This window comes from Betta splendens, chromosome 5 (genome assembly GCF_900634795.4).
Source record: "Betta splendens chromosome 5, fBetSpl5.4, whole genome shotgun sequence".
In the NCBI taxonomy this organism is placed as follows: Eukaryota; Metazoa; Chordata; class Actinopteri; order Anabantiformes; family Osphronemidae; genus Betta; species Betta splendens.
The window spans coordinates 15,400,607-15,416,873 of record NC_040885.2 but is presented as its reverse complement, the minus strand read 5'-3'; the positions used below and the strand labels follow the sequence as shown (position 1 = coordinate 15,416,873).

The following is a 16,267-nucleotide window of genomic DNA, read 5'->3' as shown; positions in this document are numbered from 1 at the left end:
CTATGTCTGATTTTTTTAATTCAATTCATTCAAAAGCTATTTTGCTGCGTAGATCATAAAAATCAAGGTCAAAAAGCGATTTCAAAGGATGCATAACAAAAAAACACATGCTCAGCACTGTGGTTCTGAGGAAGACATGATATCGTACATTACAAACTATTTATTATCAGTGCATAATGTCCCATAGCAGCAGGTTTGACATGCTATCACAGCGTGTGATAGCGTGTGAATGCCAACAGGTGCGTGTGAGCAGCGCTGAGCTCAGCAGGCGGTCCGGCCGACACCAAGGTCGGCGCCGGGTATAAAACGAGAGCTCCGTCTACAAATGTAACGCCGCTGCAGACATGTTGGTGCTGGTGCTGCTCACCGCCCTCACAGCGACGGGTAGGAACCAGGGCTCCTCCTCCCATAAAAATAGGTGCAATTAACGGCAGATGAAAACATGTGGAGGGGTGTTTTGATCAGCGTCCCCCTGCGTCTCAGCGCCGGCGCAGCCGGAGCCTCAGAGCAGCTACACGGAGCTCCGCGCTGCTGCTGGAAGAGTGGCGTCGGCAGGTACCAGTGCAGCTTTGGAGTTTGAGATGACTGAGACAATGACGGCTGAGGGTTTAAAGAAGAAGAAGAAATAATAAACGCTGAATGCAAAACACGACTAAAATGTTTTAACTTAGACAATGAAGTTAAAATAATGTTTGAGAGTTGGTTCTTTCAACATATTTCTTATTTAATTGAAATATTTGTTATTACAGACAGACAAAAAGCTGAATGAGATGGAAAATGAAACGAGCAGACATCAGCGTGTTTGTTTGTTTTAAAAGGTCATTGGTGTCAGTTCTAATTTAAAGTTGAACTGCTCCGAGGCAGAACAAGCTCATGCGTATGTATGGGCAGATTAAAGCTTTAACTCATATAGCGCTGCACTAGAACCCTGCGCTGGAGGTCAGCACTGCTCTGACTGAGAATATATGTGAACCACCCACACGTGGTGTCCCTGATCATTACTCTGAATCCTCCTCCTGGTTTATTCCTGCAGCGCCGACATGACGACCTCTGATTACTGCTCATTAGCTTCACCTGCTTTACCTCTTCCACTAAAAGCTGCCAGGTTCAGTCCTGAGCTGCCAGATTGTCCGTGTTGCTTCCTGCGCCTTCGTCACTTCCCCTGTGACCGACCTCTTGCCTGTTTACTATTCTGTTCTCCCTGGAACCCGCGTTTGGAGCCGTTGGCTTTTATAAAGCACCCAACACTCAAATCCACACAGAAACGCCAGCTCGGCGAGATGCTGGTGCTCTGCAGACGTGCTCAAGTTTCTGGTGGGTAAGAAAGTGACAGCACACAGCGCTGTATGACATCCATTCATTATTTATCTCCTTCTGTCTCATTCACTCTCTGACTCTCAGCCGTCCGTCAGCCACTCACCCTCTGAGTCAGTCGTTTTTGGTTTAGTCAACAGGAGCTCCACATAATCTGATCCAACACTCTCTGCCTGAATTTCAGTTTTCTTTCCGTGACATAGAAATAAAATCATCTTTGAAGCTTTAACCGCCTCCTGCTTTACATGTTTTTAACCCGTGCTGGCTGATCCTCGGCTGAGGCTCCTGGAGGACAGCTCACAAAGGGTTGTGGGTGGAGAGGTCGCTGCTCCCAGCTCCTCCTGGCAGGTAGTCAAGTACAAGGCTACTGCTACACATGTGCAGGATCCCTGGATAACACACGCTGGGTTATGACTGCCGCACACTGCGTGCACAGGTAACACAGCGACTGCCTGCATCCACGCTGTGTCCTCTGGCTGCGTGGGTTCATTACACAGTCTTTGATTTATTTTAAACATGGTGCTGGTTTTATTGGCTCATGATCACATACATACGTATAAAAGATGAGGAAAAACTGTTGTATTGTGTTATTACTGTATACTACAGTATGTCAGATAATAAATCTAAAATATTAATAATATAATTTATAATCTAAAATATTTCAAAGCCAAATATTTGTGTGAAATCCTCTCTAAATCCTAATATAAACCCAGCAATAAGCAAGAGGTCAAGATGAGGATGATGTGTTTTACACTTCAAATCTGAATGTACACAATGAACACTTCATGTGTCGTATGTGCAGCGTCATGTAGCAGCATGTTTCACACGCTATCACACGCTATCATAGCGTGTGATAGCGTGTGAATGCCAACAGGTGCGTGTGAGCAGCGCTGAGCTCAGCAGGCGGTCCGGCCGACACCAAGGTCGGCGCCGGGTATAAAACGAGGGCTCCGTCTACAAATGTAACGCCGCTGCAGACATGTTGGTGCTGGTGCTGCTCACCGCCCTCACAGCGACGGGTAGGAACCAGGGCTCCTCCTCCCATAAAAATAGGTGCAATTAACGGCAGATGAAAACATGTGGAGGGGTGTTTTGATCAGCGTCCCCCTGCGTCTCAGCGCCGGCGCAGCTGGAGCCTCAGAGCAGCTACACGGAGCTCCGCGCTGCTGCTGGAAGAGTGGTGGGAGGCGACGAGGTGGCGTCTCACACCTCGTGGCCTTGGCAGGTACAGAACAACACGGGAACACGTGGCAACACACGGCGTTTAGGTCAATGGGGTGTAAATGGGAACGATAAAAAGCCCCCAAACTCTTCTGATAAACACGCCTCTAGTGGCCAAATAGTGGAACTGTCAACACCTACTTTAAGTTGCTTCAACTCAAGCATTAAATAAAGAAAGAACCTAGAACACAGATTCCTTCTGATGTTTTGTGACTCTGTTCCAGGTGTCGCTCCAGTACAACAAAGACGGGTCCTTTCAGCATTTCTGTGGAGGAACCCTGATCAGCAAAGGTTGGGTGATGACTGCAGCTCGGTGTGTGTACAGGTACAGTACAGCACTGTGCTAAAAATGATTCTAAAGGTTCCACTGAAAGCAGCATGAAGCCAAATGCGGCCTTGACTCCTTCTGTCCAACTAACCAATAATTCAAGCTGCTCCACAGTCACAGCTCCTTCCGCGTGGTCCTCGGGGATCTAATTCTGCACTCGGGACACGGCACGGAGCAGTACAGGAATGTGGCCAAGTTTTACGTCCACCCTGAATGGAACTTTAACAGCATCTCCTCTGGGTGTGTTTCTGTATCTGTTGATCTCATGCTATTCTATCTGGTAGACTTGTGGTAATCTGTCCATCATATATTTACCCTATCCATATTGGTGCACTCGAAGCCTTTTTTTTAAGTTTCAAACAGACCTCATTTCTAGCTTCGACATCGCCTTGTTGCGCCTGTCTTCCGAGGCGAGCGTGACCGCGTACGTGAAGCCGGCGCCGCTGCCGCCGTTCGGCGAGGTCCTGCCCCACGGCAGCCCCTGCTACATCACCGGATACGGGAGCACCTCCAGTGAGTGGGCCGCGCCGCCTCGGGGCCACGTTGCCGTTCGCCGCGGCCTCACTGTGAATGTGTGAACCTGCAGCCGGTGGCGGCGGGGTGTCCAGGATGAGGCAGGCCCACCTCCCCGTGGTCGACCACCAGACCTGCACCAGCTCGGGCTGGTGGGGCAGCACCGTCAAGACCACCATGATCTGCGCCGGAGGGGGCGCGGCGTCCGGATGCGACGTGAGAACGCGACGGCGCGAGATCCCAGGGACGTTGTTGTTGTCTGTCTGAACGAAGGTCGTGTTTGCCCCCAGGGGGACTTTGGGGGTCCTCTGAGCTGTAAAGTGAATAACGTCTGGTACGTGCACGGCGTCGCCAGCTTTGTGTCGGGCATGGGCTGCAACGCTCCCCAGAAGCCCACAGTCTTCACCCGCGTCTCCGCCTACATCACGTGGATCAACACAGTCAGTGCAAGGAAACAGCACGAGGACAGTTTCAATAATATGTTTTATATTATCACATGATGAGTAATGCACGTCTCTGCTCTTCCTTTAGGTCATGAGCAATCCTTGAAGCTCCCTGTGCTACAGAAATGACTCATTTTCTAATTATTCTGCTATGAATAAGCGGTTGCCAATAAAATTTCTCCGAATCACCATCTGTGTGCGATGATTTTGTCATAACCAGCTGATGTCTTACATTTTCATTCATTTCATCATCTTAATGTCCCGTTACTAATAAACAGCTGACGAGGCTTCTCCTTATCAGGTAAACATTTTAATTTTAAATCAATACGTGAACATCAGCAAACTCACTCCCAAACTGGCTTGGTGCCAGGACGCAGTGTATTTTATTGGACATAATTCAAACTTGTCCTGCTGCTGAATGAGCCAGCAGTTGTGGGTAAATGCTGACATTCATGCTGTCCTCGTCTGGCTTTTCCACTTCTGTTTCTGCACTCATCACAGTCCGGTCAGGCAAAAATGGCCCGATTGGCGCTTTATAAACATTCTGGTTCTGGTGGGTCTGTGACATTTTAGAAGTAAAATGCTGCAGGGCGCACTCAGAACACTGCACAGCACTGTACATTCTGCCAGTATTGGAAAACACACCGGTGCTGCTGGTGTGATCATGTAAACAAAAACAGCCTGAATCTATAGTAAAATTGTTTTGTTGCAGTTGTTTCATTTTGTGTAATAATTTGCACATTTGATGTACATTATGTACATACAAATATTGGCACTGAAAGTAAAAATGCTTTTAGTATTTAGTAATAATATACATAATTAATGAACCTGTGATAAATCTGCTTTTTATTATGTATACATGTTTTTCAGTTATCAGTACATGATAAAAAATAACAGTTTCTCGCCTTAGTAAAATACAGTAGTTAGGTGTTAACAAGTCTTGACACAATTGACAGAGTTAAAATCCTGCCAAGATAACGTCTGACTATGAAGTCATAAAGTGAAGTGTTTAAGACCCACAAGCACAGCACAAGTCCTCATCTTTAAGATCAGCCAACAAATGGAAAGCATTACCTAAAAAAACGCCAGTCTGTCACACTTTCTCCTACAGTATTTATGCTTCTCTGTATTACAGCCACACAGATACTGTCATAAAGCTAAGTATAGTTGTTGAGGGGCCCTAAAGGCCATTTTACACGCTGGTATCTACGATATGTGGCCAAAGACTGATTTGATTTAATGAGGGTCAAATAGGATGATGGTGAAACATTAAACTTATAAAAACAGATAACGTGCAAAATATCTACTACATTGATTTCAAATCAGCTGCTCGCTTTTTCACACTCTGTGAGATTGAGTCTGTTGGAGTGAGAAATATGGATGTAGAGCTGGAGCTGAGTCAGCTCTTCAATCAGAAAAAAAAAAAGCTCACGGCAGTGATAACTGTGAGACCGACACAGGTGGACAGGAGCTGGCACCGAACGCCGTGTTTCTCAACAGTGGCCCCCTGAGGGTATAAAACGGCAGCCCACGGCCCACTTCAGTGCAGAAAGTTTCAGCAGACTGCAGATATGCTCCGGTGTCTCGTGTTGACCTGTCTCGCAGCCCTCGGTAAGAAGTGCAGGACTTGCTCTGGCAACGCTTCGCTGCAGGACCTCTGACTGTCACGCCTGCGTTTGCTTTTCAGCGCTGGCCGAGCTGCAGCCCCAGCCCCGCTACCTGGAGGCGGAGGAGCGCGTTGTGGGGGGGGAGGTGGCCAGACCCAACTCCTGGCCCTGGCAGGTACAGTACGGTGCCCTTCAGTGGACTTCACCGCAGTTCATGTGTGTGCTGAGCCTCCGCGCACAACAGCACACTGATGGAGCTCTGCTGCACACTAATGTATTCTAGTCCACGCTGAAGGCCCTTCCAGGCTCCTTCCATCACAGTTAAACCTCAAAGCAGTGGATTTGAGTCTGAATGTGACTGGCTGCTTTATATTAGAATGTCTCTGTCTGCAGGAAGGGTAGAGACTTTTTTTATTCTCAGTGATTTATTATCACTTTTCACAAGGTAGGCTGCCTGATTGAGCTGGATTGGTGCCAGGAATGCTTTCAATGCACCAAAGTGAGCTCCGTAGTGTCACGGTCTCTGTTGCCTCTCGCGCAGATCTCCCTTCAGTACCTGTCTGGTGGCAGCTACTACCACACGTGTGGAGGAACCCTGATCAGGAGGGGATGGGTCATGACTGCCGCTCACTGTGTGGACAGGTGGGAGCTGCATCCAATAAAGAACAGATCTCTGTCAGCTGTTTGTGTCCGTTCGGAAGAGAATCAAAGCGGATCAGTTCAGCTGCTACAGATCAGGAGGATCCACTGTGAGCTGTAAGAGCAGTATGAGTGAAGACACACTTGTGCGTCCACAGATCCATGACCTGGCGTGTTGTTCTCGGGGATCACAACATCAACACCCAGGAGGGCAGGGAGCAGTACATGACCGTGAGCCGCGTCTACGTCCACCCCAACTGGAACAGCAACAACGTGGCTGCAGGGTCAGTGGCCACTGGGCACCGATGACCCGGTTCTGGATCCAAAACACTACACGTTGCATGAGCATGGAGCAGATTCATTATTAACGGGGGGCTTTGGAACTCCATTGATATAAAAGCTGAATAATGTGAAACTGTTATTTTCTGCATGTTTATTTTGTGCCTTATTGAGTTCCAGTGTCACAAGCGTTTTCATAACCGCCCTGTGCTGCCCCTCAGATATGACATCGCTCTGCTGCGTCTGACCTCTGACGCTACGCTCAACACCTACGTCCAGCTCGCCACCCTCCCTCCTGCCAACCAGATCCTGCCCAACAACAACCCCTGCTACATCACCGGATGGGGACGCACCCAGAGTACGCTGCATTCACACACCTGAGCCACTCTTCGCTCCGGGGCTTATTAGTAATTAGAACGAAGCGCCGCGTGAGTAGCACTTGTCTCCCTCCGCCTGCAGCCGGGGGTCAGCTCTCCGCTCAGCTCAAGCAGGCCTACCTGCCTGTTGTGGACTACCAGACCTGCGCCAGCTCCGGATGGTGGGGCAGCACCGTGAAGAACACCATGGTCTGCGCCGGGGGCGGCAGCGACTCTGGCTGCCAGGTGAGCCTCACATTCACCCGTACAGACCACAGTCCAGCATTCTCTGTCTCGCAGCAAGTTCGGAGGGATGACAGGCGCGTTTGGGTGAAGGCACAGAGGGGAAATACTGCGAGGAGCTTGTCAGAACTCGGCCTCCCTCCAGCATGACAGAGCGGGAGTGAATGTCTCCCACAGAGCTGAGGTCTGACCCCCCTCCTGTCAGGGAGGATGTTTTGGAAGGCACACGAGGGGTTTCCCGCTGCATCAGCAGGGGCATCAGTCAGTAGCAATGATCCAGGACAGTGCTTAAGCTGCACAAAGTGTCACCGCCGCAGGCTCCTGTTCTGCACCAACTCTGAGATCTCGCCATAGAAATGAAGTTACTGTGTCCCAAAGCGAAGGCGTGAGCGGCGAATCCCGGCTGCGCAGGTCTGCAGGTCTGTGATGTGTCTCCTCTGCGCGCAGGGCGACTCCGGCGGCCCCCTGAACTGCCAGGTCAACGGCAAGTACGCCGTCCACGGTGTGACCAGCTTCGTGTCCTCCTCGGGCTGCAACGCTTACAGGAAGCCCACCGTCTTCACCCGCGTCTCCGCCTACATCAGCTGGATGAACGGCGTCAGTATTCAAAAAGAAGCGGATTTATGTTTCCCAAGTGCAGCATCACCGGGGTAATGAAATGATGGTTGGTTTCTTCTTGTTTTGCCAGATCATGGGCTGAGAAGGACGAGAGACGAGGGACGAGACTCTGCTCTGGGTTCATCTCAGTTTCTGACCAGCTACATCAAAATAAATTCCTGTAATGTGCATTTTTATGTCTTATGTTTTTTTTTACAACTGGTCACATACACAAGACTGTGCTACTGCAAATGTTTTGAAAGGAAAGCAAACATCGTAACACACACATTGTTCCTACTGAGCCAGTACAAATGTGACACTCTGCTCAGCTTGTATTGTCATATTGTCTCACAACACATTTGACACAATCAGCCAAGAACGTGAAACAAATCACTGACTACGCGAATTAATCAACACAAAATTAATGACGGGCAACATTTGTTTTCACCACTTTCTGAGCTGGTGGAATTAAATCAAAAGGTCAGCGTATCTGTAATATCTCTGCTCACCGCTTTAATGAGAAGCTGTTCACTTGTAGGGCTAATTACAATACATTCATCATTTTGTTCCACTTGATTAATCATATTCTTATAGTGGGAAAAAAAATTAACTTCAATATAACAAATAACTGCGAAATAGTTTGGATATCATTTTTTATCATCAGGGAGGGATAATAACAGAAGCTTTTATGTGTTGGGCTGGGTGTGAAAATCTCTTGATTCCTTACCTGCTATAATTGACACGTAGTAGTGAAAATGTTCACATTAATAAAAAAAAAGATAATTATTTACCAGCAGGAAGCAACTTCCTTTTAGTGCAAGCAACAGTTATGATTGTTAATAGTATAACAGAACTATATTACACAACTATAATAGTTGTGTAATAATGCTGACGTCATTCAATCTTTTCACGGTGATCACAGTGACATTGAAATGCTGATGTTTGGAAGATATAACGTGAAGCTCCAACGCCCACGCAGGGCTTCACCTCATCTAACAGTAAATACAGTAAATATCCCTCTCTCACTGAAATACATACGTAAAGGGAAAAAGAAACCCACATAATCGCAGCATAACCGGCAGCCATTGTGGATCCCAATCAGTTATTGCAACTTGACATTTTAATACATTTTTCACCTCCTCACTAATCTTCAGGCTAAAACACCCTGGAGAGGAGCCACAACAGCAGAGGTAACAGAGTTTTATCTGACGCTATTTCCCCCTTAACCACTTTAATAAAACGCTTTTTGAAACGCTGACTCAATATGAAGCTTAGTTTTTTCTGGCAAGAAGCTGAATTGAAAAAATGTAATTTCCATGTCACTAAATAGACCACAGGAGGCACCTATTTAGGGGGCACTCAGCCTCCTGCTGCCGGGTGCAGGGGGACCGTCTCTGTCAGCTCTTTGTGGCTTAATAATGTTTCTTCTCCGCAGCGACTATTAAATGTCCAGCACAACAATGCTGAGCTGGTTGGTTTGCAGTACATGCGAGTGAAAGGGCCACAGTGCCACCTGCTGGATGCAAAGGCCCGAACCCCATGTGAGCTGTGGCTGCAGAGCTTATGAGCCGCAAGAAGCAGTTCAAGAAAGGGACAGTCTGTCAAAACTGATCAACGCTGCATGTGTAAATGAAGAGAGGAAGTAGGTTAAACCCAACTGGAAACAACTAAACGCATTATAGTTTAATCTGAGGCTGTCGTCACATTTGACCTTTTCCCTCCAAATGTACAAGTTCTTTAAATATTTAACAATGACAGAATGAAGACACCAGCTGAGACGTAGGCAAAAGCTGCAAACGACTGTGAATCAATTCACACTATACAAATAACTACAGATGTACTGAACAATCTGTGAAAGTTAAAATATTATAGCATGGCTGATTTAAAAATAAACTACTGCAAAACTTACCATTAAACAACATGCCCATTTGTTTTAATCAATGTACCTATTCCTATTTTTTCCTATGCAAAACTAGTGCAAGAACCCGTTTCATAATTCATTCCCTCAGCTCATACAGTTGTGTGACAGTGTCAGGGACGAACTGTAGGCCTTTAACCATTAGGAGCTTTACAGTCGCCTTTAGATTTCACATATGCCCTCTCAGCTCACAGCTTATGAATTGAAATGATTTATTAATGGTGCCAACCTGTCAAGAGGTGTCCAGCTGTCAATCAAAACCATCAAAAGCTTGATTAGTAGCTGTCAGTAATTGTATGAGGAGAGAAAACATGACAGTGTGTTGAAAATTAGTCAATCTTAAAATAAAACTTAAAAAAATCACTAAATGAGTAGACATTATAATATTTTCCTGTCTAAAAAACCTGTGCAAACTACATTGAAAGTGAAACAGAAGCCAGATGGGAGTTAGTGTGACTGGACTTTATGGTTGGTCCATCCATTACAGCGGCCACTCCTCCTGTTAAAGGTCAACCTGTGCTGTCATTTGGTGCAAGGCAGGACTCAAACGCAGGTTCCAGCTGTGGAGACAATGGGTCTAATCACTACAGTGCTGCAGTGCTTTAACAAGGGGCATGAGTTACAGCTGAGGGAGTGAAACAAATAACTCTTTTTGGACTTTTTGGACCGAAACCTGAGAAGCTGAAGCAGATGGAGAAATACTGAAACACTGATAAAGCCAAAGAGCCGAAGCAGACAGACAAGCTGTCAAACACTGACTTGGAACTTAAGTGCGTTAAATATAACACAATCAACTATCTGAATGACTTGACAGTGAGTCAGGTGTCAACTTCACAGATCTGTGTTCTGCCCACTGAGATAATCACAGTTCCATATTCATGGTCTTAAATGAAAAGCTGACATTCCTTACTTGCATAGTCGACACTGAAAACAAAGTCAGAGCCCTTCACTCGCATAAAAACACGTTGATTGTAATAGTAACATTTATTCAGATCCCACATTCATGAACACAACATGTGACTTGAGCACAACTAATTACGCAGCATGAAACCTGTGTGAATGTGTCGGTGTGTAATTTAGTATCCAGTTATGAGGTGGTGCAGGAAGAGGATGCAGAGGCAGGATCATAAACCAGTTCAGGAAGCGCTGCATAAATCAGGCTTACAGCAAACGGAATAGGTACAGGATCCTACCGGCCCTGTTTGTTTGACTGCATAAGACATAAAAAAGTAATATTCTGTTGAACTAATAAAAATATTTTATATCAGAATAATATAGAAGGATATTAATACCTTGCTACTGCTACTTTATGGCATAGCCAGTTTTAATTCATATTTAGACCCTAGCAGTCCCAGCGCTTACTGTGGGGTTTGTGAGTCTTATCTGGGAAAAAAAAAGGCTGCTTGGTGTCACCTGCTGTGTCTGGTTGAGAAAAACGAACCCGATATTTAAGACCCAAGTAATGAAGAAGAAGATAATGTTTCCAGTTGCACAGACTTCCCAGTAAAACAGTAAAACATTCATACAGAAGTAAATCAATCGGCAGCAACATGAGCCAGTTTGAAAGTCAGCTGTTCTTGTAAAACACAGCTTCTAATAAGAAGGAGGACTCTTTCCAGATCATGGGGAAATCATAGGTTTTACTGCTTTGAACAAATGTTAATTCTTACCTCTGAACATCCGCTGGACATTAAAACACACCCCATAGTTGTGGGCTGAACGTGGCCAGCTGCAGTCAAATGACTCCGTTTGAGATGCTGTGTCAGAAGAAAAAAGTTAAATGTGATGGAGGTAAAGAGTGTGAAGACAGCAGGAATTTAAAGAAAAGCCATCAGTCACTTATTTACATTTTATATACAACCGACTTCACATTATAGCTGCAGGAAAGGTGTCAACAATCATTATCATAGTCACTCGTGGTCTCTTTAGTTTTGCAAACTGATTCAGTGTCTTCTGAATCTTTGTCTTGTATTCACATGAACCATAAATCACACGTTAACTGATCAGTGAGATACAGGAAGCAAGAGACCGACCGAGATCCTTGATTAAAATGGATTGTCGTTAAAAGGTCAGGCTAAAAATAGCGTGGTCTGTTGCTTGTACCAGGCTGTGAGAGAGGCAGCGGTGTGAAAGAGCAGCACTCCAAGAAAAAGGCAGCACATAAGATAACGTCTGGTACAGTCGCTGCGAGATGTTGTCACTAATACAACAATTCACTCTGAATTTGTGTCAATCAGTGCTGGTTAAAGGATGAAGGACTGTATCCCTCCCTGTTTGTATCCTCCACCCACCTGCCTCTGTCTCACCTGTGGAGAAGGTCTCTGTCCATCAACACCACCCCAACACCAGCATTCAGTCCTTCAGCCGCGGATCAAACGTTTAAAGACTTGTTCCTTTTTCTTTGTGATGATATGGAAAACCACGATTGAGCTGTAAAAGGAAAAAATAAAGGAAGGTAAGTCATTAACTGTTAAATAATCCCACATGCTAAAATCCTTGACTTGGGCCTTTTAAATATAAATTATAGAGACAAAAAGTGAAGTTGTGTTGATGTCAGTGTAAATGTTGTGCACGGCTGTTTAACTCAACTTAACAAAAAGAGCTCAAAAGCACCAGTACGCTGTTATAATGGACTACAAAAGCATCTCATTATGTGTGACTGACAGATACAGCATCCAATCAGCACCCAGCATGAAATAAAAATTTTTGTTTCCATAATTCAACGCTACTAATAAAATGACAACACTTTTAACTACTTGCTTGTGTTGGATTTGCCCCTAAACACATTTATTATTTTAGTAGTTACTTTTACAAGTTGCGAAAAATATGTTGTACATCATCTTGTGTATAGACTTATAAGAATTTTAGCACCACCCTGTGACGTGTCCGGACACTGGATTTCAGTCCTGGACAATATAAATGGAAGAAGATGGAAACATGATTAAAACTGACCCCTCTTCTGCTTATTGAAGTGTGTTTGGTTTTCACTGTGAGCTTCTGTATAAAAACAAGTACATAGACATCCAAAGGCTTTCTTTAGTTTTATATTTAAGGCATTTAATGTAGTGATGTTGTAAACATAGAAAAGTTTGTCAATGTGTGTTAGTTAAGTAAATTAGGGTTAGAATATTGTTATTTGATTTTTCTTTTGGTCATGCAACAAATGTTGTCACGAGTGTTAGCACAAGTTCCACAACCCCCCAGGTCACCCCAGGCAAAACGTATACTAATCCAAAATAAGCCGATCATCTCTTTCCAAGAAAAACAGTTTTTCTTGGTAGGAAAATCCATTTTTTTCTTTTTGAAAAAGCAGGACTTTGATGCATCTGTATGTATACATAAATAATAAAGTCACATGACTGTTAGCAAACAAAATATTATGCATACACTTAGTTTTACTGTACAGTTTCATTCTTTTCTTTCATGTTGGTTAAAAGTGTCAAAAAGGCATTATTCAGACTTTTACATGGCAGATGATGCACATTTAATTATATGTCCAGTAACTGCAACATCAGATCACTACATGGCCAGTGTATATAAGGAACTTGGATGCTTTGAAAGGCAATATATATTAAGTCAGCTTCTATACTACATCGAAATGACGCCTTTGAAGACACTTCTTCAAAGTCATTTCTGGTTACACACTCTTTGAAGGACGAGGCAGCACTAGCTTTAGCCCAACATCAACCACCCAGGAAGGCATGTAGGAGAGGGGGATCCAGAGAAGCTTGGCATCCCAGCCGGCGCTGTATCGGGTGCGAGGGTGGGCCGAAGTCAGAGCGTGCTCCATGCAGCTCGTCACCTTGGTGAGGTCAGAGTCGCACACGGCGTTCATTATCAGACGCTGCACTTTTATGTCTGGAGGGGAGAAGCCAACAAGCACACGGTTAATCGGTGAGTTTGTGGACGATTATCAGTCACCTTAAAAAATGTGACTTCTAGTTTGACCCGGTGGCACATTCCACAGAAAGGATCACCCACAGCGTGTCGTACTCACACTTATTGAGGTATTTGTCTCCATAGCTGGCTTGCACCTCTGGGCTGAGCTGGTTCCACAGGCGATGCAGCTCCCTCTCGATGGGGTCGAGATTTGTCACCGCAGTCTTGAAAAAACCCGGCTCAATGATGCACACCTTGATTCCAAAGTAGTTTATATCTCTCCTGAACACAGGGGACATCATGTATCATACACACTTTAAAAGCACATATGAAGCTTTAAACGAGTTAAACTAGGTCATTAGGCATTCTGAGCCAATTGGAGCCGTTTGTTAAACACTAAGAGCTTCATTGCTTTAGTGTGTTATAGTTTATCTTATCTTATCGTAATGTGTTTGTACCTTAGACAGTCAGAGAAACACTCCACAGCAAACTTAGAGATACAATATCCTCCGCCATTCGCCGCCACTCTTCCCAGCACTGATGACACATTTACTATGCGGCCAGGAGCCTTTTTGATCAGGGGCATGAAGGTCATCGTCATGCCGATCATGCCGTTAATGTTGACTTTCAGCGTGCTGTGGAAATCCTCCACTTTCATCCATTCGCTGGGACCCATGGGTAACGAGCGCCCAGCATTGTTCACGAGACCCCATAGTCCTACAAGTAAAAAAGAAAATATCCTTTCACCAGACGCATTGACTGAGTCATCTTACATTTAGTAAAGATTGCAGAAAATCTCTCACCCTTTTCACCAACCTCCTTTCTGGCCCATTCCATAGCTTTCTGGATGCTGTCCTGACTGGTCACGTCCAGCAGGACTGTCTTCAGGTGAGGGCCTGCTGCTTTCCTCAGGTCATCGGCTCCCTTTTCTGTGAGGCAGCCGGCCAGCACGCGGAAACCTCTGCGATCAAGCTTCCGACACAGCAGGTTTCCAAAGCCGCTGTCGCAGCCGGTCACAAAGACATACTTGTCAGTGATGTGGTCGATCTCCAGGCTGTCTCTGTACAGCCACACAACCACCCACAACGCCACTAAGGAGGCAGTGATATACAGCCAAGCATGTTCCCTGTCAGGGGACAGAGACAAGAAAGATAAAGATGCAGCTGCTAAATTATTGATCAAAATATGAAGTATTTGAACTGTGGTATTCTCACCCTAGGAGGTCGTAGATAAACTGTGTTTCCATGGTGCCTCCTGGATTAAATGTGTGTTTTTGTGGTCACCTGTAGGTCTGAAACAAAAGCAGGTTGATGAAATGAAACGTAACTCGGTACAGGGAATAGAAATTAAAGGGGAAATATACTGACTGATTATAACTAATCCTAGTATTAGGTTTTATTGGAGTGTTGTGCTGCTGCTGAAACAATGGCTTGGTTCATCCAGGGCCTTGCAGTAGAGTGGCTTGTATTGCAGAAATGCTCTGGGCACACATGAAATATTTGGTTAATACTCTTATGAAAGAAAGAAAGGCATTTGTGAGGGAGGGACACTGAAAGAGGGGGGCACATTGTTTTAAAGCCTAAATGTAATGCCCGTGACAGAGCTGCTTAGGCCGCTCGGAGCATATTTTATTTTCAGGCTTATTAGTGGAAAAAAAAACACACTCCAATGGGTTTTGTATGATATCAGAATTCATAGAAAAATGACATTTGCTGTGGATAGTTGCTGTTGTTGGCATAAAGACATTTTTATGTACAAGATTTGTAAATTCGGAAGTGCTGAAGTAAAATACTTTAGGGGCACATCAGTATATAAATCCGTTGCATCATGATAATATAATACCTTGAATACTGATAAAATTATAATGTATAAAGTAACTAAAAAGCATTAAAATGTGTGTAACTATTTGATTAACCTTTAAGCTAATGATTTCTTTAGTAAATCAAATAATAAACAGGATACTACGCATAAAAGAAAAAGATGTTCTAGTTTAAAGATGATTGAGATACTTAAAATAAAAACGCTCCTACCTCTTCTCAGAGAGTGAGGGGTCTCCACAACTTATCTGTCCTCTTCCCTTTCTCGTTAGTCCTTAACTCAGGAACACTGGTCAGAGAGAGGCTTTATCCCTGTGGCTGATCCCTTAAGACAAGTTCGCAACTGATAATCCCCAATCCGTAACGAGTTGGGTTGTACGTGTGTGAACTAAAAAAATGCAGAAAACAAAGAGAACCTTCTGGACAATATGTGCACTTAAATATCAAAGTACAATATCTTACCTATTTCAAAATTGTACACAGTAAAGTCCCTTTATGTACACATTAAATCTTACCTTTTTCTCCGTTAGAACCTGTTGATTAGTTTACATTTCTTACTAAACCTTTATATAGATGTATAGTAATATACATGTTTGCTTATGCATTGAAACTAAATGTGAGATATGCTTTCTTGTACAGAATGTGTTGAACATTTCCTTACCTTTTAAACATGCCTGTAGTTATGTGAGTAAACCTATAGCTCTTCGGATCATGGCATAAATCTCACCCTAAGCAAACATTTATCCAGATATAGTATTTAGTGGTTTAGAGGTATTTTATTTGAAAAATGTTCTTGACCTTAAATGCCTTGTTATTTGTTACCGCCTTTCAAAATCAACTTCATAACAGCTATATTTAAACCATCAGCTGAAACAAATCCTCAGCCCAGAGCTCTTTTGCAACTAAAACATTTCTCACATGCCTTCTTGAACTATACATCTGAAACACAGAAACAAGTCTCTAGTAGACTTGTTTATTACTGAAAAATTTGATTATTTTCTTATTTGTAGCCTTCCTACATTCCCCTTTAATTTTTTTTCCACAGGAATTAAAGGCTCATTTAATTTAGATAAAAGGTGAATTTTCAACTTTAACAAAAAAAAAAACATTAGA

General features: G+C 44.3%; 3 protein-coding genes across 6 annotated transcripts; 2 read left to right on the top strand and 1 right to left on the bottom strand.

The window, feature by feature from the left end:
• Positions 1-2,245: 2,245 nt before the first annotated feature.
• LOC114855614 (elastase-1-like) lies at positions 2,246-4,008 on the top strand. Of its 2 annotated transcripts, XM_055509022.1 has the most exons (8): positions 2,246-2,333; positions 2,433-2,539; positions 2,760-2,860; positions 2,978-3,103; positions 3,240-3,376; positions 3,450-3,592; positions 3,667-3,816; positions 3,908-4,008. In XM_055509022.1, exons 1-8 carry the CDS (start codon positions 2,294-2,296, stop codon positions 3,923-3,925), a joined length of 822 nt encoding a protein of 273 aa, XP_055364997.1. In that variant the 5' UTR covers positions 2,246-2,293; the 3' UTR covers positions 3,926-4,008. The 2 variants fall into 2 exon arrangements, with proteins under 2 accessions (XP_055364997.1, XP_055364996.1); XM_055509021.1 differs by lacking the exon at positions 2,246-2,333 and having other exon boundaries at positions 2,341-2,539; positions 2,967-3,103.
• Positions 4,009-5,282: 1,274 nt separating this feature from the next.
• On the top strand, positions 5,283-7,731 carry LOC114856315 (elastase-1-like). The gene is made up of 8 exons (XM_029152184.3): positions 5,283-5,430; positions 5,507-5,601; positions 5,968-6,068; positions 6,224-6,349; positions 6,566-6,702; positions 6,804-6,946; positions 7,391-7,540; positions 7,632-7,731. Exons 1-8 carry the CDS (start codon positions 5,391-5,393, stop codon positions 7,641-7,643), a joined length of 804 nt encoding a protein of 267 aa, XP_029008017.1. The 5' UTR covers positions 5,283-5,390; the 3' UTR covers positions 7,644-7,731.
• A 1,477-nt stretch (positions 7,732-9,208) lies between these two features.
• Positions 9,209-16,157, bottom strand: rdh5 (retinol dehydrogenase 5 (11-cis/9-cis)). Of its 3 annotated transcripts, XM_055508989.1 has the most exons (10): positions 15,368-16,157; positions 14,705-14,817; positions 14,552-14,628; positions 14,141-14,463; positions 13,796-14,054; positions 13,456-13,619; positions 13,104-13,316; positions 11,765-11,888; positions 11,129-11,215; positions 9,209-10,018 (listed from the first exon to the last, which is right to left on the bottom strand). In XM_055508989.1, exons 3-8 carry the CDS (start codon positions 14,581-14,583, stop codon positions 11,830-11,832), a joined length of 1,050 nt encoding a protein of 349 aa, XP_055364964.1. In that variant the 5' UTR covers positions 14,584-14,628; positions 14,705-14,817; positions 15,368-16,157; the 3' UTR covers positions 9,209-10,018; positions 11,129-11,215; positions 11,765-11,829. The 3 variants fall into 3 exon arrangements, with proteins under 3 accessions (XP_055364964.1, XP_055364965.1, XP_029007684.1); XM_055508990.1 differs by lacking the exon at positions 14,705-14,817; XM_029151851.3 differs by lacking the exons at positions 9,209-10,018; positions 11,129-11,215; positions 11,765-11,888 and having other exon boundaries at positions 12,006-13,316.
• Positions 16,158-16,267: the final 110 nt, after the last annotated feature.